The sequence below is a fragment of the Lagenorhynchus albirostris genome, chromosome 2 (assembly GCF_949774975.1).
Source record: "Lagenorhynchus albirostris chromosome 2, mLagAlb1.1, whole genome shotgun sequence".
NCBI classification, from domain to species: Eukaryota; Metazoa; Chordata; class Mammalia; order Artiodactyla; family Delphinidae; genus Lagenorhynchus; species Lagenorhynchus albirostris.
Window position 1 is genome coordinate 100,408,486 of NC_083096.1, and position 24,342 is coordinate 100,432,827.

At 34.2% G+C, this 24,342-nt stretch overlaps 1 protein-coding gene across 2 annotated transcripts in view; it reads left to right on the plus strand.

The window, feature by feature from the left end:
• DPYD (dihydropyrimidine dehydrogenase) overlaps positions 1-24,342 on the plus strand; it is an 810,282-nt gene that overhangs the window by 178,330 nt on the left and 607,610 nt on the right. For both annotated transcript variants that reach the window (XM_060139525.1, XM_060139524.1), the window contains exon 4: positions 13,111-13,198. In XM_060139525.1, the coding sequence (XP_059995508.1) occupies positions 13,111-13,198 (88 nt within the window). The remainder of the gene's footprint in view (positions 1-13,110; positions 13,199-24,342) is intronic.

The window sequence follows — 24,342 nt, forward strand, 5'->3', positions numbered from 1 at the left end:
TTCCAGTATTACAAAAATATATATGATGTGCCCATAGCTTTTTATTTTGCTGTTTTTAGAGTTGAAATAATATTTAGCTATAGGCAGCTAGTTTTGATGACAATGTTCAAGATGTTATTTCTGAACATTGTGTCCTTTGGCTTCTAGGCTAATTTTTTCAAAATATTCTGATAATGATCAGACCATCATAACATTAGTTCGTTTCCAAGCAGTGCTATTACCTGAAACCTTGGTCCACCTTAAGATATGAATTAAATTAAGCAGATTAAACATTTATATTCTTATCTGTTTTTCTCTCATATTCATTAATTTCCTGAAATTTCTGCATATTCTTCATGTGCGATGTCAGCATTGACTCTTAGGCATTAAACTCCCAAGTACTGAAATAGTGTCTAAGTCACTTCACACAAACCCTAGTGGGAAGTAATAGTGGTCTGGACAACATCTTTAACAGAACAATTTTGGTCTTAATTATTTTTTTGCCACAATATATAATGTTCCAAATGTTATAATTATAGTGACATTATTTTAGGCTGGTCATGATTACAGATGTTGAATATATTTTTAGTTTATCTATTTTGACTCATAGTTGTATCTGTAGGATGTTTCTAATTGCTTTTATTTTGTCTATCTGGTATTTCTACTGAAAAGATTGATCTTAGTGATTTCTGTAGGTAATTTACATATAAGAAAATGCTTTGTAAAGAATAACATGATCTGTAAGTGTTATTGCTGGGTACCTTGTAAAGCAAATGAGGAATTTTGTTAGATTGCATTTGAAGCCAGCCATATATGGCATATATTGTATAATAATAACTATAACATACATGGTTTTCTTATATTATATCAGAAACTTTCTCAAGTTCTCTGGGGCTCCTGGCTATCATTATGAGAAATGCTGCAGAAATGAAATGATGATACCTACAGACTGGACTTTGGAGAAAGTCACACCTGGATAATAGTCCTGAATTCAGCTTTCACAACCTGTGAGGCAAGCCCTGACATCACCATACACTATTATGATTTTAGAATGAAGTAGAAGAGAAAATTGGGAATCCCAGGACTTTAGGAAATGTCTATTAACTTAATAATCACCAGGATCACAGAAATAAGCAATAAAATATTTCAAACCTAAATCAGAGAAGAAAATTTTGTGCCTTACTATCTTTAAAATGAGAATAACAACAGTATCTACTTTATCAGGTTCTTATAAAGATATAGTGAGTTAATATTTATGTCTACCTCACTGAGTGGTTATGAAGATTGAGTTAATATTTATAAAACACATACAATAGAACTAGCATATAGCAACTTCTACACAAGTATTTATTAAATAAATTAAACCAAATATAAATATTTTTCACCGTACGTGTATGTTATTTACATAAGTTTGAAAGTCAATTATTAAAATAATTTTTCCCAAACATTAAAAACAATAACTGGCATATACCCAAAGTTCTGGTTGTCTTTTTCAGCTAATTTAAAATGAATCTATTTTCAAGCAGACCAACAACAAAGACAAGGGACCCAACCATTTTCTCACTGGAGGAGGAAATAGTAGAGAAACCAGAAAATCAACTGTTATAGTCCAATGTGTTAATTACTTTGATAAAGAAATCCACAGGGTGCTCTGGGAGATCAGAATGGTAAGAACCAGGGGGCTTCATGAGAGACAGCTGAGATGAATTCTGCAGCATGTTTGAAGTGCGGCTCTTCAGGCAAGGGACGAGCCTGTTGGAATAGATAGAGGTTGAAAAATGACTTGCCCTGCTCACAGAACTGCAGAGTTCTAGAGTGGGGCAGGTGTTGCAGCTGGAGCTGGAGGAGTGCAATAGGCAGGGGCCAAGTTCAAAGGTCATTATATGCCAGTTCTCCCTTTACACAGGAGAATGTCATGATCGGATACGGGTTTTTAAAAAGATCACCAGGATTGTGTAAAACACTTGAAAAAATTTGTGCTGAATACAGTTTTCTTTTACTTGGGGTAATCAACATAGATTTAACTAAGTAAAAGGAATGAATATTTAAATTTAATTTAAAGTGTGTTTAAAAACTTTTACTTTTAAAAAAGGAGGAGTGACATTATTTTTATGAAGTAAAACTTTCAGATAAATTTGTGTGGGCTCCACACTTGAAACTGAATACTAGTTCCAACAGGAAGAAAATTCAGATATGGCATTTGCTCTCCAAATCTGTTCTTTCAGCACCTAAAGTATTGCAATCACTGTTGCACTTACAAAGAAAAAAAAAAACTGAACAAAAATCTCTTTTACATGAAGTAAGTCCAGTATATTTTTGAGTCAATGTCTTCCAAGTAAGTTTCAGTAAATTCTCTCCTTCGCCGGCACAGAACTTAGAACATGGTGGCTTTTTAATAAATGTATTCCTACATTCCTGCTGCACTTAGATAGCTGAGATTTGGATAAATTTAAATACTATTATTGGCAAATACTGTCTTATAATTTTAAGGCCAAGTATTTTATTCAGCTGTTGTTTTAACTTAATTAATGACTCCCTCCAGCACTTGTGCTGTCACTCACTCACTCTTTTTTTTTTTTTTTTTTTTTTTTTTGGCCAGACCTGACCCTTTGTTCTGTTAGCTTTGTGAACCACCAGCTACTCAGAAGTATACTTCATTGTGGTCTTCCTATTAAAACCTTCAACTAGCCCCCTGTAAAACTTAAAGAGGATATGGGAGCATCGTGGGTTGGCTTTGGCCTTGTCAATTCAAATGACCAAAATGAAAATTACAGAAGATAATGTGATTTTAGTTGCCAAACAACATCTAAGTCTTTTTTTTTATTTTTTATACTACATGTTTTATTTACACATTGCAAAAAATTCAAATAATATAACATTGTAAAAAGTAAAATCTATCCTAAATCTTAGTCTCCATGCACTTAAGTAGGTTTACATATTTACACAAATGTTCTTTTTTTCATGATCAATATATCCCACATATCTAGGAGTTGTATTTTATTTATAAACTGTTTGAATTTGTTTCTCTTTTACATGTTTATTAGAAATCAAAGATCTGTCAATATTACCATTATTATTATATTTTTTCTGAAATTGCCTGAAAAAAGTCATAAAATATAAAGCTTTTTCAGTTTTGACATTTGCTGAAAATTTTGCTTTTAGAGCATCTATGACTAATATAAATTACCTTTTTGGGTTGCCCTTCCTAAAGGGGCTTCATTGGCATTAAGATAAACATACAACAGGTGTTCCAAAGTTTGAAAATATAATTTGCACAGCATATGGACATGTTACGAAAAATAATTTCTTCTTTCTAAGAAGCCTGGAAGGATTCTCAGTATAAATCAAAGAGTTTATGACACTACTGGGGAAATAGTCCAGGTGAAACAAGATTATTGAGTAGTAGGAAAGCTATAATAAAAACTGTCAGTACTGTCACCTAGTTCTCCCTAAGGTCTGTAAAGGATCAAAAGTGTATTGAGCATCATGTAACAGATGTCTAGAATGTGAGGGGAACCACAATTGTGCTGAGCAGCAATATACTGGTTTGAAAAATAATTACATATGGCTTGTTGTAGTTAAAAATGGTAGGCTAGACTATAAAATGTATTGTGAATCTTGGGTTTTTGAAAACGACTACATGCTAACTAAACGTGTAACTGATCTTTATTACGGATGTATGTCGTCACATGTATATAAATGTATTCAAATTAAAATGGTATGCAAAATATAGGTATTTTCTTATTTGCAAACAGTTACCTAAGGAAATATTTTATTTGTGCATAGATAGCATATTTTGTCAGGACAAAGTGCTACCCTACCCTTGAGGGTAAGAAATACTTTGTCACCATCTCACCAGGTGGCAGCAGTTGAAAAGGGGAAGGGAGAAATATGCCTTATACAGGCATTGAAAATACAGAAGTACTAGGAGATAATGTGTGGAGCAGGAATGAAGGAAAGCCTGTTTCATCGCATGGATTCTCATATTTGCTAATTGCTTTTGTTAGTTACTTACTCAACTATACATCCATAATAAAGATCAGTTTACATTTTTAGTTAGGATATATCCATTTTTCAAAAGCACAAACTTCACAGTATACTGAGTTGCCCAACCTATCATCTTTAATTTAACTGATTTTTGGGAGAAGAATATGTTTGCCTCATACTATTAGCATGAAGAAACAACCAGAAACCTCATGAGGAAAGGATTCTGTATAAATGACTTTGGGTCACTAATGAGATTGACGTGTATTTTAGCAGTTTGATTCCTGAAGAAGTGCACTGACAGGAATTTTCCATAAACATTTGTGAGTAATACTGAGAACCGAAGATGGTTTATGTAGTCTCTGCCCTGGATGAACCCATAATCTTTTTTTTTTTAATGAATTACATTAGGCAACAGAATTTCTTTTCCTCTCATTCCTTTTATTCGTTCATTCCTCCTATATTATTGGGCAGGTAGAATGTACATGGTGTAGTAGCAGCTGTGTGGAATACGGAGAAACCACATATGCATCCATAACTTGCTGTCAGTATCAAGCTCTAGTAGACTCATTGGTCCATAGTAAAATCCTACTTGTTCTTCAGTCTCCAGCATAAGTATCTTTGTTTGAGAAGGCTTCTCTGATTTTCCTGAAGTAGAAATACTTTTTTCTTCTTCTGAAATCCCATAAGGAGAAAATGAAGATTTAAAGCATATATTTATGTTTGTCAGATATCCACTACGTTTAATGTATGTAAATAACTGTAAAACATTATACTGTGACTCTTCACTGACCCCTTTCACATTAAAGGAGAGAAAGCAATGCATAACTTTTCAGAGCATTTTGAGAGTTACAGAGAATGCCTGTTAAGTAACTAAAGAAGTACATACTATTTGGTGTAAGTGTATAATATTTAAACATTCTCACAACAAACCTCTGAAGTACAAATTATTACCTCCATTTGCATATGAGAAAACTGATCCCCAGAGAGGTTAGGTCATTTGCCTGAAGTCTTAACACCAGTCCAGTGAAGTCAAGAATTAAATATGGGCAATCAACATCCAGAGCTTGTTCTCTTAACCTCTATGCTATGCTTTCTGAGGTAATACATTTAAAGGCTTTGGACAAGCAAGCACATTTGAGCACTTAGTAATTAATATTAGTGTACACATAAGTCTGGGTGTGTGCACACACATGCTCTATATATCATACCTATACGCTATGTATAATCTGGCTTGTTTATGCTGCCTATATTTAGTATAACCAAGTCTCACAAGTAACCCTATCCAGCTACCTGGCTTATCACCCTCTCATTACTACAAGAGAGAGGAATCTCTTTATCTTCTTGAATCTGGCCATCTTCTTCAATCCCTTTAAATACTCTCAATCCCCACCATCTTTAAGGTGGATAAAAAATGGTTTCCTGGGCTTCCCTGGTGGCGCAGTGGTTGAGAGTCCGCCTGCCGATGCAGGGGACATGGGTTCATGCCCCAGTCCGGGAGGATCCCACGTGCCGTGGAGTGGCTGGGCCTGTGAGCCATGGCCGCTGGGCCTGTGCGTCCAGAGCCTGTGCTCCGCAACGGGAGAGGCCACAGCAGTGAGAGGCCCACGTACCGCAAAAGAAAAAAAAAAAAAAAAAAGTTTCCTAAGAGTGTTGCCAAGCAGACCATCCCTCCAGGACATAAAGCAGGACTTTTATCTATTAGTATCTCTGGTTTTCTTGATCAAAGTATATCTCTGTTGTAGCTGCAAATGACAGGGATAAAATTATATCATAGCTTTTAGGGCCTAGATATCTAGTTGGCAGAAAAAAACATTTAATAAATACTTTGATTTGTTCTGTATTCATTGACCTTAAGTGTTTCTGTGTTACTGACATGTTTTTAAAACTTGTGAATGTGTAATACTTACTTTTTTTTTTTTGGCTGCGCCACGTGGCATGTGTGATTTTAGTTCGCTGACTGGGGATTGAACCCATGCCCCCTGCGTTGGGATCACAGAGTCTTAACCCCTCGACCACCAGGGAATTTCCCAATTACTTGTAATAGTTACAATATAATAACATTTTTTATTCCATTTCAACAATTCAATTTGTAAGTCATGATCTTGTACTCTTCAAATAAATTTATAGTAGAGAGAAATTGGAAATGGGGGCACTCTTCCTTCACTGCTGTAACCTACATATGGCAAATAAACCTATTTTCTTTAGATTTTGGTATTTAAATCTTGGCTTATTATTTAAAACTGCTATTTCTAGTATCTTAAAGCCCCAGTAGATTCTGAAAGCCTTAAGGACTGACTCCACTTCCTTTAATCATACTTGGTTCTCTTTTCATACCTAATTATTTCTGTCTTATGCATATATGCATGATGTGTGTTTATTTTCTTTCAACGACTTATTGCAGTTTGTAATATATACAGATTCCATCACATTCTTCTTGTTCCACCTCTGTACAACAAAAACTTAAAGTCCCATTGGCTCTCATAAGAAAGAGAAAAATCTAAGTTTAAGAGCAGCATTCTTCAGATACTCATGATGATACTCTCTTTGTGTAGTAAAATAGGACGATATGTTTGTTTAAAAATTTTCAGGAGGTAATATGTACTAAAGTCTTATGGAAGTGTTTTATTTGCTTGCAGGACAAGATGTATGCAAATTTATGGCTTCTTAGGCTGTTGAGGTTTCTGTAGCACACAGTTTATTCAAAAATAAGACTATGCTCAAAAAGTATCTTTCCAATAGAAGTGGCTACAGCTTAAGCTGTTTAAAGCTGTAATTGAATTAGCCTTCGCAACTGTGTAATATCATAAAACTCTAATGTTTTCATCTTGACTTGAGAAGCCTCTTGAGGAGATGGTTAAGACTACCTTCCACTTTTTTTTTTTTTTCTTAAACTAAAATTAAAATTGGACTCTAGGAGAGAGGATACTATAGCCTTTTTCTAGCTGTGACTTCTCAACTGCTTTTTTCTCAGTCTTCAAATTACTCTGGGAAGGAGGCACTAGTGTTGTCAAGAGATGAGGTCAGTAAAACATCACCTTTTAAAATTTTGAGTTGTCTTCATACCTGAATGGGCTAGATGGGTGTAAGATGGTAAATATGTTCCAGTAGTTCCTTCAGCTGCCTTGGCCACTGGTTTCATTATGCTTCTGGGAGATTTACAGAGGCTCAATATTCTCATCTATGAAGTGGAGATAAAAGTGATCTTATTAATTTTTAAGAATCAGTTATATATGAAGATCAAAAATGAGTATTATTTTTAACTTTAAGTTCCTTCATTTAACTCAAAATATGCAAAAAGTGTAAAATGCACATTTTTAGCTATTAGTATTTGAGACAAAACAATTTTTTGACACAGACTATAGAAATATTGTAGAAAAGTTTTTAACTATGTTATATTCCTAGATTCATGATCATCTAACAAAATGTTTTGAGCATTGATTGTGTGAATTGTGTGCTGTTCTAAATTTTGCTTCTTTTTTTTTTTTTTTTTTTTTTTTTCTGTACGCGGGCCTCTCACTGTTGTGGCGTCTCCCGTTGCGGAGCACAGGCTCCGGACACACAGGCTCAGCGGCCATGGCTCACGGGCCCAGCCGCTCTGCTGCATGTGGGATCCTCCCGGACCGGGGCACAAACCCGCATCCCCTGCATCGGCAGACGGACTCTAAAACACTGCGCCACCAGGGAAGCCCTAAATTTTCCTTCTTTTGAACTGTCTTGGAGCACCCACATGTGAATGGAAATTTCTAGTGGATAAATATCTTTACTTAAAGATTGTTTTGTTGTTAACCTATAAAATCAAATAAATATTAAAAGCCTTAAAACATGAACATCGTTGGTGGGGTTAAAAGGCAGAATGGTGCACAGGATAAAAAAATTCAGTTAGGGCTTTCCTGGTGGCACAGTGGTTGAGAGTCCGCCTGCCGATGCAGGGGACGTGGGTTCGTGCCCTGGTCCGGGAAGATCCCACATGCCGCGGAGCGGCTGGGCCCGTGAGTCATGGCCGCTGAGCCTGCGCGTCCGGAGCCTGTGCTCCGCGACGGGAGAGGCCACAGCACTGGGAGGCCGGCATATCGCAAAAAAAAAAAAAAAATTCAGTTATTGTAAATGATGTTGCCATAGCTTTCCAGCCCAGTGGAATGTAGAAACTGGGCCAAGATGCATATTAGGAATATTCAAAGTTAGTTCCAAATACCCTTGAGCTAGTAAGAACCTGTGGTGTAATCAGAGAAGCAGAGTCAGAAAGTATATAGGAAAGGCTGTTAATGGAATACTGAGAGAAGCAGAGAGAATTATTGGAAGCTGAGAATGGCTCTTGTATATTTAATGCATCAGAACATTGGATTAGTCTCATCATACTTTAAAGATGCCAACCAGCTTTCTTGGGTCCTTTTATTATGACAGAATCTGGGTGCAAGTGATGTAAGCTGTGGAACTCAGATATATGTATGACACTTCTAACCTCCATTTCTTGATTCACACACCTTCCATTCAATCTGATACTCCATTCTGCCCAGTTTCAGTAGAAATGTTGCCAAGTTGGGGAAGGATATTAGACTATATATTTGCTTACACTGGTTATAATAGGGTGAAGAAGTTAGATCTTGTACCCACTGCTGCACCTGAAGTAGTTAGACCTTTCCAAATAAAGGTACTGAATATCAAAGATCTGAGGAAATACAACATGAATATTAAGAAAATATTTAAATTTTTTTAATGTAAATACTGACTTGCCCAGTTTGATTATATAAGCTAACATAGATAATACATAACCTGATGAAACAGTGCTGACTTGATTGAACCAAAGTCTGGCAAAAAACCCAAAGACAATGCAATGTGAGTTTTCAAGTCTTTCAAACAGATTTGTGTGATTTTTTTAAACTGAGAAAGAAATAAATTATTATTTAAACTCATGGATTAGAAAATTCTTCAACAAGCATATGTTACTATTCCAACTGCTATGTATGCTTAACAATAAAAGAAGCAGGCATCTGTTCTCAGATGTGTGAAGAATGAAATGCTTTAGTTCATTGCTCACTATAATGTTTTTTGGTGTCATACTGTGGAGTAAAATAGGCCAGCCTCTGGGCTTCCCTGGTGGTGCAGTGGTTGAAAGCCCACTTGCCGATGTGGGGGACATGGGTTCGTGCCCCAGTCCGGGAAGATCCCACATGCCACGGAGCCGTTAGGCCCGTGAGCCATGGCCACTGAGCCTGCGCGTCCGGAGCCTGTGCTCCGCAACGGGAGAGTCCACAGCAGTGAGAGGCCCGCGTACCGCAAAAAAAAAAAAAAACAAACAAAAACTGTCCAGCCTCACTGATATTTGGGGAGAGGAATCATAGCTCTCTTTCCCTAGAGAAAGTTCCTGGATAAATATATCTTTAATAGTTTTTGTCCTTTAAGTAGCGGTACTAAAGTTTTCGTACATTTTTTATGGTGATGTTGAATCATGAAGGATTAACATTATTAAAGATTGTATATTTTGCTTTTAATGAAATCTGTAGTTATCCTCTCTATTAAATATAAAAATGAAAAAAGTTCATCATTGGTAAAAAATTAAGACTTTTTATTGCTTTAAAAATAATTTAACATACTCAGTATAAATGTAATTATTTGGGGATTAAAATATTACATAAATGTTTATCTGTATTAACTTTTGCCTCTTACAATGCATTTAAAAATAAACTGCACTATAAAAGAGTTACTTTGAAACATAAAAGGGGAATTAAATGACTGAGGATAAAAACAAGTGTAATTTAAATGTTACTTCTAATGAAAAATTTATGTAGGACTGTGGTTTACAATAATTGTTGACATATTCCCCTAAGTACTGTGTCTGTGATTTTTCATGGTATCAATCATTTAAAGCAATTTAGGTAATACATTCTGACATGCATTTCTGCTATTTTATTTACACCATTTGCCTACATCATTGTAATGCAGTACCTTTCTGATTTGGTACAGTAAATGCACTCTGTAATATCTATTATGGCATGGTCAAAGGATAATTTATTGTCAAATAGAAAAATAGGTCAACACTAATGTCACTTGATGATCAATCCCCCCCAAGTTTAATAAAACATCTCCCCAGTATGCATTCCACTGCAGTGGTTGATATTTTATTAGGACTACCTGGCTATAGCAGTAGTGTAATTACTGAGCTGTCAGAGTGATAAGTGGGATTAATGGCAGCCTGATGCACTTTAGTCTGCAGAGCGCTTAGAGAATTGCAAGATGGTATTATTATCAGAGTCTGCCCATTCTGGCATATTCATGGCACCAAAGAAAAAAAGAATGCTACAATTCAGGTTTCCATTGCCCTGCCTCATTAACATTTGACATTTCCAACAGCTGTTATTTGTGAACTAGCTCAATAATAAAAGGAGAATTATTTGGTAAAGAGGCTTAATAACCACAACTAAAACTCCTTGTGTTGTCAGTGCTGTTAAGTGAATCTGTTTATGTTGAATATAAGATTTCTCTGGAAGAACAGAAAAATACACTTTGAATTAATTTGGCTCATTCATACCTGCTGACATTATAACTTTATTTTTTAATTGCCTTATTATTCAAGTTGCGTGTTAAAAAAAAGAAAAGCCGAAAGCTTGTGACTTCATTAGGGATAACCAGAATCCTCTATCTATTTATCTATATCTTTATCTATCATAACAAGTATTTCTGTTGCTTTATTCTTATGGAGTGGCAGATATTTAAAAAATTGTCAAAATGACTTTTTTACAAATCAGAAGACATTTAAGATTGCATATTATTTTATAGCTATTTTTATTTTAGCTATTTTATTTTACCACATAATAGGAAATCCTTTCAAACCACTGTTAATGTACAACATATTTATCCATGTGAAGATAACGCATATAAGTATCACGTCGTTTCAACATCAAGGACCAAATAAACCATGCTTTGTTTTCTTTTTGGATTGTTGTCCTACTGATCATACTTCCAAGAAATTCTTTTTAAACTCAGTGACAGTGTTTTAGGGAAAAAAAACCCCATAAGTATAAGAAGATAGGAATTCAACTAAATTATAAATGTGAATCTAACAATGGCATTTAGTGAAATGATAGGGGAGAGGTTTAATGACTGCATTTCAGAGAGGACAATTGATTATGAAAAGCCTTCGGTACTCATTGTGTAAAATTTAATTTAGAGAGAAGGCTAAGGGCACAAACCAGAGAGAAGAGATCAGATTTAAAAACAAGATATTAATTAGGTACTGAGAAATTGGTTCAGACAATGAAGAGGACTCTCTGACTTATAAAAGAATGACAAGGAGACCGGTATTGTTTTCTTAAAGGAAATGAACCAATGTCTTTACACATGGAAGTGGATAGAAAATGAGCCAGCTAGTGACCTTTGTCACTGAGCAACGTGGGACTCATTCTCAGTGAAATTCTCAGAGAATTCTCGTCTTCTGACAGATGTGACAATGGTATATGTTAAATTTCAGATCACCAGCTTAATTTTTCACTACTCCCACTTTCACTTTATGCCATACCAGATTCCATTAGTTCACCTACCCTCTCATGTTTTTTCTCTCCAGGCCTTGGCACGTACTGTTTTTATCCTTTGTCATTTTCTTGAGTGACCCCGCACTCCAAATCCCACCTTCATTTGCTTCCCTAATGCCCACTCATTCTTCAATCATCCCTTTAAGTGTTATTGTTCCCAATAAGCTTTGCCTGACTCTCTCCCTCCAGGACTACTGTTCCTCTTATATGCTCCCTTAGCATGCTGTTTTTACCCAAATTCACATTGACCACACTGACTACTACAAGTGCCTTTTATATGTCTGAACTTCCTCCAAACTGCAAGTTCCATGAGAGCAGGACCATGGTGGTCTTGTTCATCACTTTTATAACCTCATATCCCAGGTTCTGCCATGTAACAAGGGCTCATTAAATATTTATCAAATGAATGCACAAATACGTATATGAATGTACAAATTAAAGACCATTCTAACCAGTGGTTTCAGTCCTAAGGTAGTAATTATAGAACTGTGATTCTCACTGTGTGGCTCCAACCATGTTTATCAGAATCACCTTAAAGGGGTTTTCCAAAAATGCAGATTCCCAGGCCAATAACTCAGACTCAGTAGGGGCTTCTCTCTGGAAATTATGACATTTATTAAGCTTCCCAGGTGGTTCTTAGGAACACTGAAGTTTGAACATGTCTCTGGTCATTTCCACAGAAAGCAGATTCTGATATGAGATTAGTATGTGGGAAGTTTATTAGAAGATCCACACCTGTAACAAGAGTGAAGGAATCAGGATTGGACAGACATAGCTACAATAAAGGCTGCAGCAGATCCCTGCAGACCTATTCCCCAAGTGGGGGCAAGGAGACTGGGCCTCTACCTCCCCTCACTGACCTGTGATTGGAAACTGGCAGCAGCTAGAAAGGGGGCATGACCTTGGTTCAGCCTGTTCTCTTCACGTGAGGGCACAGCAGCTGGAGGAATAAATGCTTCAGTCTGAAAGGGGGTAGATCTGGTCTATGCATTGAGGCATCTACTGCAAAGCCCAATTGCCATGTGAATAATGCGTAGGTTAAAAGACATCAGAAAATTGGAGGAGGGAGGGAGGGAGGGAGGGAGGGAGGGAGGGAGGGATGATGGCAGGGGAAGAAGAAGGCTGGGAGGAGAGGTGGGTGGAAAAGTGGGAGGGATGAATGGAGGAAGAAAGGAATTTACACGTGGTAAAAAGAGAGACTTTACCTTTGTGTTTGTATAATTGTGGTGTAAAAGGCATACAAAACTTTTATCATAAAAGACTCCATTCTCTAAGCATTGTCAGTGTCGTGAGGGATCCAAGTAAGACTGATTTAGTAAATGGATGGATGAATGATGTATCTTAAATAAGTTTGATCTTCTTAAACTCTAGGAGGAGCACCAAGAGAAAGGGCAGTTATTAGCCTCAGTGGTGCCATTTCATACACCTTAGGAGGTGTGCAAAAAGTGAAACACAAGTACTCTATGTTTATTGCTTAAAAAATTTTTGTATCTAAAAATAGTACAATTTTATTTGTTCTTAATAGACACTAACTCTGAATGGGTATAGGGTAGAGAATATATAGAATATTATCTCACTTACTTTATAGTTTCTTTAATTCAGTTATTTTATTCCCTAGATGCCTGAAATGTGCAGATGCCCCCTGTCAGAAGAGCTGTCCAACCAATCTAGATATTAAATCGTTCATCACAAGTATCTCAAACAAGGTAAATTTGGATTCAGTTCTGCAAATGAAAATTAATAACAGCCTTTGATCTTGTTCTCTATTATGACCATGATTAAAGCATAAAGCTTGTCTTAGTAAATTGGGTTAAAGTATTAAAAATATGATTTCTATAGGCCTGTGAAAATGTGGCACATTTTATTAATTAGTCTCTCCCAGTTTGTGATATGATTATTGTGAAATGCGTATTCACTGTTTATTGTCTTAAAAATTAGTTCGTGTTGAAATTAGTCATTTTTTAATACAAAGCATTCACTGAATAGATTTACTCTAGCTTAGGCTTGCTAAATGCTTATAGATAGGAATGTCATTGATTATCTGAACACATTCAAATTTGTGAAGTATCTTTGTGTTTTTGTTTTTTGCGGTACGCGGGCCTCTCACTGTTGTGGCCTCTCCCATTGCAGAGCACAGGCTCTGGATGCGCAGGCTCAGCGGCCATGGCTCACAGGCCCAGCCGCTCCGCGGCATGTGGGATCTTCCCGGACCGGGGCACGAACCCGTGTCCCCTGCATCGGCAGGCGGACTCTCAACCACTGCGCCACCAGGGAAGTCCGTATCTTTGTTTTAAAATGTGCTTTGGTATTAACTCTGGCACACTGAAACAAATCAAGGGAATTTGTTTAAGATTTGGAATAATTCATAGAGACTGATAGAGTTGTAACCAAAAACCCCCCAACAATTAAAAAATAGAAAACAGACTTTTATGGGCATGAGTAGAAAAAAAAGGAATTTTGATCTTTCAGTTTTTGTTTTTTTTTTAAGTCAATGTAAGGCTAAGCCTAATTTTTATTCACTAAGAGAATGGTTTATTGATTGAATAATTAATTAATAGTATCTTTTGTTTGTGAAAGGAGCATTACAAGCTCTTAGCCAAGTATCTTATCTTTTAACTGAGCAAAAGCTGAAGTAATCTTCTCATAAGGATGTAGCGAATCCTTCCTTTCACAGGGTTTAAAACTTATGTTCTAAAATGCTGCAAAAATCCAGTAAAGTGCCCCTTCAACTACCAGGTACCTTTTAATATATAAAGATCATTTCTCAATATCTCAATGATTTAAAAAATATTGTAGGAGAAAAATTATAAATTTATATAGCTTTAGAATTTCAAAAGATTTAGAGGTTATTACTTAGGTATAGGACATGGTATTAATCTACATGGTCAGTTTTTTTAGGATTTGAAGTCCAGGTTGAAGTTTTAGATTGAACGCTTGTGAACCCAGGGAAAATTACTTATTTCTTTACCTTCATTTATGAAAGAAAGATAGCATCTGTCTTACAGGATTATGGTATAAACTAAATAATATTTGTATGTGAAAAAAATCTCTAATATGGTAATTATTCAACAAATATTTTGTTGATGTAGAATTATTAACTTCCCTATTCATTCAATATGGTAAATACTATACAAGTGATTACTATTTTTATAGCCGGTGTTATTCATTGAACACCTACTATGTACCAAACACAGTGACAGGTACTGGGTAAGAAAGGGTCCCTGCTATGACCTTGCCTTTTGGAAATTCGTAATCTGTAAGCAAAGCCAGATACATTAAAAAACAAAGCAACACAAAAACATAGCCATAATTCAATATGGTTAGTGCTGCAATCCATGCAGTTCAGGAAGAGTATTCAGCATATGAAAAAGCAGGAATATGGGTGTATACACGGCATATTTGGAGAAATATAATAAATTCAGTGTAGCTAAAATGAAGCCTAGATTACATGAACAAGAGTGATGGGAAAGAGACCAGACAATTAGGTTGGGATTAGGTCGTGAAAATATTTTAATTCTATGCTCAATATTTGAGACTTAATTCTGTAGATAGTAGGAAGTCATCAATGATTTATGTTTGTTTTGTAAATAAGATGAAATCTGAAAAGGGATACTAACTTTGTAGTATCCCAAACATTTATCATCACAGGATCTCTGTCTTGTATGTGAGAATGAATAATTTATGTGAAATGTGTGCATGAAATCTCATTTATTTAATAACCTCATGAGAAAAGGAGTAAAACAAAATGTCCAAAATTTGAAGTAGAAAGTGTTTTGGCTAAAATTATATCTAAGGTAGTAGTACTCTTGGCTTCATGCATGAGGAGATACTAGAATTATGATCCATGCTAGCTAAATTTTCCTTATATATTCTATAATTCAATAGTGATTTTGCGATTCTAATTAGTGTATAGCACATTCATTTAAGGTCTACAAAAGTTTATTAAAAAAAGACAAAATGGGAATAATGATATTCTTTGAAAAGTTTATAAAGTGTCTAAACAAGATTAAAATCATTTCTATTTTAGGAAAAAATGTTGTTTCATTAATTCTTTACTACCTGATGAAACGTTGCGCTTCGGTATTTATTTAAACAGATTTCCGTATGAAGAGAAGATATTTGGAGGTATTTAATTGAAAATGTAATCTTTTGCAGACTTTTAAGGAACTCTGTTGTAAGTAGTATTTTGTTGAAGAATCATTGCACCAATCATGAAAGGTCAGAGATTCTTGTACTTTAAAGCCTGCAGCTTTTTAGCTATTTACCAGCTGTGTACAATGTAGGCTGTCCCACATTGCTCTGCCAGTGGACTTCAAATCAGGAGGGGGGTTCTTTCCAGGTTGAGAGGGTAATTGAATCACCCAACTCAATGAACCTTGTGCCTTTTTGAAAAAAGGATGTCACTTGTGTTGTATTGTGTTAGGTTTCTGTGATTCAGTGGAGTTTAGGCCAATACTTCCATTCTTTACTTTCTTACAAACTGGATTACAGCTCTAGTTTCCAAAGGTACACTCAATTCTGTCATACCTCCTCAGTCAGTTTTTCTGCCTGTTCGTGCAGGCTGTTGTTTACAATTGTATCTCTCAGTCGGAAGTACACGTTTCAGATTAATCAAACTGTGAATACTAGGCTATATGTTTTGATAGTTTTCTTTTTTTTTTTTTGGCGGTACGCGGGCCTCTCACTGTTGTGGCCTCTCCCGTTGCAGAGCACAGGCTCTGGACGCACAGGCTCAGCGGCCATGGCTCATGGGCCTAGCCGCTCCACGGCATGTGGGATCTTCCCGGACCGGGGCACGAACCCGTGTCCCCCGCATTAGCAGGGGGACTCTCCACCACTGCGCCACCAGGGAAGCCCAATAGTTTTCTTTTGAAAAAACAGTATGCATAAGGTCAGTCTATAAATTTATTGAAAAATTGCTAAAAAATGTTTCTTGTTTCATGATGCTTTATTTCAAATAATAGTTATTTTCTCTTTCAAAATTTTATATTAAGTTGTAAAGCTTTGGTTTTTCCACAGATTTGCATATTTTACAGAATCTGTGTACTTAGATTTTGTGACTTTTATATCGAGATAGATAAATTTAATAATATACATTAGAAAAAAAACTGACTAAATGACTCAATGTAAAATAAAAGACTCTTCTTTATCATAGATTCCTATTGAAAGTAACAAGAAGTCAGAGGAGCAACACAATTTAACCAGCAGAATTTATTGATAAATATTCTTGATAACAATATTTTTATTTAAATATGTTGTCTTGATATATGTGTGTGTGTGCATATGCACACACATGCACAAAGGTTACAAAGCAGAAGTGCAATCAATAGATTTAGTCCATCCTCCTTTTGGGTTTGCTTTTCAACTTCAATGGCTAAGTGGTTTATACCCTTATCAAATAAAATGTGGATCATTTTCAGAATAATTTTTTAAAATCATAACTCTAATTACATTACACCCTTGTTCAAAAAGCCTCAGTGGCTCCCCATTGCCTAGAAACTAATGTCCCAATACATAACCTATTATGTAAGCCAATTGGGCTTTCTCCACTATTATGAAAGAGAAGTAAGCAGATGAAAAAAAAGTATTAGGAAGTCCATAATTTATTACTCAGTAATTTAAAAAATATGAATATTTTGGTTAAATAAAACAAAATGTAGTGATGAGATTTCAGGTTTTCTTTGGTACACAAGGCTAGTTCCCTCACTTTTATTGCCAGATCATAGTGTGAGCACCTCTATCCATCACAAGAAAACTGACAGAAATTTACCTACCTGCCATAAGATGATGTTCAAGGGAACACAGCTTTTAAAAAGTCTATGTGATGCACCAAGAGGACTAACAAGCCATTATCCTTCAGAGCTAAGTCTGCCATTTGGTTTAAATAAGTAGTTCTGAACTTGTCTGTCAGTTTCCCTTACAGTTGAGATGCCAATTTTTGAGTAATGTGAAAGATGTATTTTTTTTCTAGGAATGATTGTATTCTAAATTTTAAAACAAGCTAAATATTCTGGATCTGTGCCATTTGGGGACCTAATCTGAGTGGGTCTTGTGGCATAGACTAAGGTACTGTAATTCTAATTAGCCCTCCCTATCTCATAATGTAATAATTCTATCCTTTTAAAACTTGATCAGTAGTATTGTTAATGCTTGATTAGCCAATATTGGATTAGCTTTATTCAAATTTTTGCCTATTTTCTTCAGGGTTTTTTTCCACGTTGAGATTTCCATGGGAAATCAATTCACTTTTGCTTAGAAAAAATACTTTAAATCTTTATTCAGTAAGGGTATGGTGTTGTCCAACTCTTTTTGTTTCTGAAACTGTTTATACATTTATTAACTCTTGAAAAATAGTTTGACTATGTATAAAATTCTGGGTTGGCAGTTATTATTTTTTTTCACCTCTCAGACAATATCATTTTAGTGTCTTTGGTCATGCATTGGTGCTATTGGAAAGTCACCAGCAGCCTAGTTATTGCTCATTTGAGAGTCATAATATCTTTGGAGGGGAGTTGATTTAAAGATCTTTTTATCTTTAGTGTTCAGCAGTTTTACAGTGACTTATCTAAGTCTGGATTTCCTTTTATTTATTTTGCATGGTTTTCCTTGTGATTCTTTAATCTGTGGATTGATGTCTTTCATCATTTGGGGGAATTTCTCATTGTCTTTCTCCTCTCTTTATGGAGCTCTCATTAGATATATGTTAAACATTCTTACTTTAGTCTCAATGACTCAATTTATTTTTTAAACTTTCATCTCTGTGTTTTGGGGGTTACATCTTAGATCATTTTCTTCAATTCTACTTTCAGGTTTACTAATACTTTCTTCACCAATTTCAAACATGTTGTTAAAATGGTCCACTGAGTTTTGAGTTACAATTTTATCTTTCATTTCTAGGAGTCCTTTTTTTTACATTAAAAAAAATCTGGTAGCTTTTTATTTATTTTTCAAGCCTGTCTTTAATTTTTTAAAACAGATAAAATTACGTAGCTTTGTACTCTGAGAATCCCACTATCTAAAGTATTTGTGAGCCTGATTATATTGTCTGTGATGTCTACTGGCTCCACTCATAGTGTTTTGTTTCCCTGTGTGTTTAATACCTTTTTTTATTTTTTATTATTATTTTTTAATTCTGGTTGCTCATTTTCTTTGAGGCTTTATCTGTGGAAGTTCTTTGAGGACAGCAATGAAGACGTTTCTTTAGAAGGAATTTATATTTGCTATGTTGTCAAAGGCCCTGAAAACGAAAGCCTTTTTCACCTGGTTTGATGAATGCCTTTAAGATGGTTCCACTTATTTCTCTGCTTACTGCCTTGTCATTTTTCAGTCCCTGGACATGAAAGCTCATGGATGCGTTCACAGTGACTTTTTAACACATATTTTACCTATAATTTTAACTTTTTAAATTAGAAGAGTCATGGTAGATAACTATTTCTTAATACATGTGGAAAAGTGCTATAAATAAGATCTAGTGGGTAGTCTAGAATGATTGAAACCCACATTTTTATTAGTAAATACTGGAATAGTAATTGAGAAGACATATGGAAGAAACTGTTGAAAAATAAGACAAAAAGATTTGCCATCAGATATTGATACTCACTGTAAAGCTACTATAGTTAAGATAATATAGAGTTGGTATAGGAATGCACATTTCTGAAACTGATGAAAATCTGTAAATAGAACCAAGTAAGTAAGAGAACATAACATATAATGAAGAGGACATTTTAATTCAGTGGAAAATGATGAGTTCTTTGAAAAGTGGTTCTGATAAAATTTTTACTTTACTTTTAGAACCCTTCATCAGGCCATCTAAGATAAATTTTAGGTGGACTAAATTTTTAAATATAAAAAAAAAAGATTTAAGGATAATTTTGAAGCTGTGAAATGTGTGAGAGAAAATTTTACTACACACATTTAAAAATGTATTTTAAAATAAAATCTAACCAAACTTGAAACCAAGTGAACATTTTTTTTGCTCTGCATGTTTAGGCTAAGTGGTAACTTCTCTGTTAAATCAGAGTTCCTAAAAATTTAAATGAGAAAAAATAACCTGACCCTGTGTATGCATGGGCAAAAGTTATAAACATTAAAGAATAGGTCATGCAAATGATTAATGGCTATATTAGAGATGTCCTACTTCCATATTAGCCAGAAATATGTAAATCAAAGGGTGGGACACCAGTTTTCTCTCATCATATTTTTTTTTTTTGCGGTACACGGGCCTCTCACTGTTGTGGCCTCTCCCGTTGTGGAGCACAGGCTCCAGACGTGCAGGCTTAGCAGCCATGGCTCACGGGCCTAGCTGCTCCGCGGCATGTGGGATCTTCCCGGACCAGAGCAAGAGCCCGTATCTCCTGCATTGGCAGGTGGGCTTTCAACCACTGCGCCACCAGGGAAGCCCTCTCATCATATTTTTAAAGTTAAAATGTTAAATAACCTCCTATGCTATTTAGCAGAAAGGAAGCAAGAAGTCTCATACAGTAGTAATGTATTTGAAAATTTCAAATATATATACTGTTGTACTAGCAATGCTTTGCTATCTGTTCTTCCTAGAGAAATAAAAGTATGACCATTTAATGGCATATGTACAATAGTATTTATTATACCAATCATAGCATTGTTTGAGGTAGCAAAAACTTGAGACAATTATAGTGCCATCCATCATTAGGAAAATTGATAAATCTATTAGGTTATATTTATATTATGGAATGTTATGAGGCTATGCATTATTATTATATTTGTTGATCTAGAGAGGTATCCCTATTAAATGAAAAAAGTAAGTTGCATATTAATATGAATAACATAAAACTATCTTTAGAAAAAAATTCTAATTTATATATAAGCTAAAAGTGGCATAGAGGGAAATAACTTAAACTTTAGATTCCTCAGTTGATTAAGGTTGAGGGCAGGGTAAAGGGGTTATTAACATTTTTCTTATAAATGTCCTTATTATTTTACTTCTACAATTAGCAAGTATATTTTAAAAAATATTTATTTATTTTCTTCATTTTTTGGCTGTGTTGGGTCTTAGTTGCAGCTTGCAGGATCTTTCGTTGCGGCACATGGGCTTCTCTCTAGTTGTGGCATATGGGTTTTCTCTCTGTAGTTGTGGTTCAGGCTCCAGAGCACATGGACTCTGTAGTTTGTGGCATGTGGGCTTAGTTGCCCCGCAGCATGTGGGATCTTAGTTCCCTGACCAGGGATGGAACCTACATCCCCTGCATTGGAAGGCAGATTCTTTACCACTGTACCACCAGAGAAGTCCCAGCATGTATATTTTTAATGAAAATAATAAATTAAAATTCAATAGTAAAATAAAATAAATCTAAGGATTTACAGAGTAACATGTGCAGGCCTTATTCTGAGTTTTTATTTTGGTATAAAGGATGAGAGAAAAATTCAGCTTTTTTTTTTTCTAAATAACTAATAGTTCCAAATCTGTTGAATAATACATTTCCCACTATTCTGAAATGCCACATCTATCATATACTTAATTCTATATTTATTCCCCTGATAGTATATTTATTTTCAGAATATCCTGACTTTTCTCAACATGTAAAATTAATTTTATGAAATGGAAAGATGCTCTGCAAAATAATTATTGAACACTGTGTTTGGACTCTAATATATTAATTTAAATTTATTAATGCAAATGTATGCTTATCTTACCTTATTCATTTATCAGGTGGTATAACATTAAATTTTCTGGAATTCAGCCTTTAATACATAGCCTCTCAGTTTTGAGTCTAGCAAATGGTAGAATGCTAAATTTACTAGTGCTAAAGACAAAGGACTATAATATTATTGTCAAAATGTCCCCTCTTTTCTAATGCATTGTGCTGGAAAAGATAGATGGATGTTAAATTGTCTATTGAATCATTAATGCTTATGCAAAGTCTGTCCTGTTTCTGTTTTATAATATATGTCTTTGGACCTTTAAAAGGTTACATTTTTACTTTTAATCACATCCAACATAGGTAACATTAACTACTTTTCTTTGTATTCGCTTCAAAAGATTAACATTTAGTTCTGAAAACCTACAACACAAAGCATTATTAGTCAACCCATTATAAAATATGAGCAATATAAAATCTAAAAGTAATATAACTAAATGAGAAAAGGTATTCATTGTACATATGAAACCAATTTTATATGAGACAGGTAAAGCCACACTGTTTGTGGTTGTGTGTATGTTTGGAAACATTTAAACATATGCTACTGTAAATATATTTTAAAAATTAATTATTTTTAAAGAGAACAATGATTTATAGTCTATATATGTATATGTAAATTAAACTGGAATTATGGCTTTTTTCTTTAGTATAATCAAGGCAAAGAAAAATCTATATAAACACATGAGATACTACTTAGAATATTTGTCATTATTAAGTAAAATTCAGTGTAACAGAATCTAGACAAATGGAATTTTAATCTAACTAACCATCCCATTATATGGCGAAGAAATTTGAAATCCAGCAAGGTTAAATGATTTATCCCAGATCACAGAACCACTTGATAATGTAACTGGATTTTCCTGAGTATGCTTTTCCTTGTCGAGTGTGCTTTTGTTTGCATCACACTACGCTATTTATATGAATGAAGTATGTATATTTATAAGTCATTATTAAAATATAAAGAGCTAAATAAGTAACACATTTGCTATCCTGACAGAGTTTTATAAGTAGTATTAATATATTGAAGAGTGGGCAAAATGTATAACACAGTAGATGTCATCTTAAAGAAATTTGGGTTTCATTTTTAGACAAGTACTTTGATAAATTGAAGATTTTTAAGTAAATTGTTATAATCAAAACTAATTACAATTTTGAAAGTAGTTTGGGTTTAAATTAATGCACTTGGAAAGGAGACTTTTCTGATAAATCTATTTGTACCCACTGTACAGATTGTAACTGACAGCTGGTTTTATGAGCCATATATAACACACTATGGTAGACACCAAAACACCCTGTCAGTTAAGAAATCTCTCATTTCTGTCAGTGAAGAGTAAACCTTCATAAAATAGTGTGACTTTATTTTGCTTGAATAGAAGAAAATAGGAGTGTTAAATTATAGTCTAGTTCTAATATCATAAGTAGTAAAATTCTGTCAAGTTATTATCATATATATGATGTTCAACAACGGTCACTGAGTTTGTTGTTTTAAATCTTGTTTGGGGTAAGATGATTTGGAGTGAGATTATTTGAGCTCTTTCTTACCTTCAGGTTTTTTTTTTAATTTAGCTATTATATATATTTGTTATTGAAAATATAAATTTATTTTTAAAACTTGGCCAAAAACTTGATTGACTTGTACTTTTTTGCCCTTTTCAATAACAAAAGTTTTTTAAAGAACAGAGAAACAACAACAAAACCTCCACAGTTTTTCTTTTTGTAGCCAAATATTAGTAACCAGTATATTTAAATTATATCCGAGATGACACAATTCTCTAATATAAAATTAGAGAAAAATCTTTTAGCATTTTTATGTAGTTTATAAATAGGGGATTCTATCAATGTTAATTTTACTTCACCTTCAATAATTTCTCAAATTAAAATATTTCTATTTGCTTTCAAGTTATGTAATATTTATAAATGATACTTGTAGATTTCTACTTTTACATTTTTTTCTTAGCTTTAATGATCATTCTAACATTATGATCATGACTCTAACATATGTGTTTCTATATTTGCATTGCAGTTTAGATGTAGAAAGGCATCCTATCTCCTTGAAGAAAGTATATCATGAATTATGGTAAACTACTATATGCGAACTCTAGCATACACTAAATGAAATAATCTTATGTTCTATTGTTTATTTCTGTGCTTCTTAATCTCTCTTTAAGAATGAAAACAATTATACCTTTGTAAATTTCTTACAAAATCTATTGCACATTTTATTATTTTCTCGGATAAAGTGGGCTTGTTAGTTTTTACAACAAATATTCACATTATTTACTTTAAAATGATCATTCAAAACTATGAAGTACTTTACACTTTTTGAATTTTACCTAAATGTTTATTTTTGATATTAAAAGATAAATGCTAATCAATTGAGTTTCTAATATTCTACTGCTTGCTTAGAGGCAAAGATTATAGATTAGACATGGTTTCTGAAATTTTAAAAAATTAATAAAAGACAGATCAGAAAAATATACAACTATCGTAAATTTATATTAACAAATACAGTGGTTGAAAAGGTGTAGTGCAAAGAAAGGACATACTTGCATTATGCTTCTGGTTGGAAAATGGTGAAAAATTGATAAAGTTTTTTAAAGGAAATGTTATTTGAACAATGATATATGGTATGAATAGGGTGGATATTGGTATAGAAGATAATTGTATTCCATTTAACCAGAACAATCTAGAGCAAAAATACTGATTCTTCACGCGTATCTAGTGCTTACCAAAAGGCCTCTCACAGAGTAGATGTTCATAAATACTTGATGATTAGTGAATTGAGTACATGTACACATACACACTAAGTTATCTTAACTAAGTTGGGTAATATTATATGTTCTCAGGTCAATTTAATAGAGAAAGGGGGATAGGGTGCAGAAAATTGGAGAAGTAGAAGTGACATTTTTACATTTCTATAATGTATATAAATTATTATGCCTCTACTTACATGCCTCCATGTCATTTCTTTTTTATGACCTAGTAGATTGATGATAATTTTTCTTTCTGTACTTTTTGCTCTTTTTTGCTGTCTTCTACTTCCTAACATGAGTTTTCTTTAATAAGTGTTAAAATCTTAAACTCTTAGAATTAACATGTTAAGAAAACCTTTTTAGGGAGAAAAAGCCTAGGGGAAGGCGTGGGGACTTAAATTCATTAAATCTGCCCTATGCTCC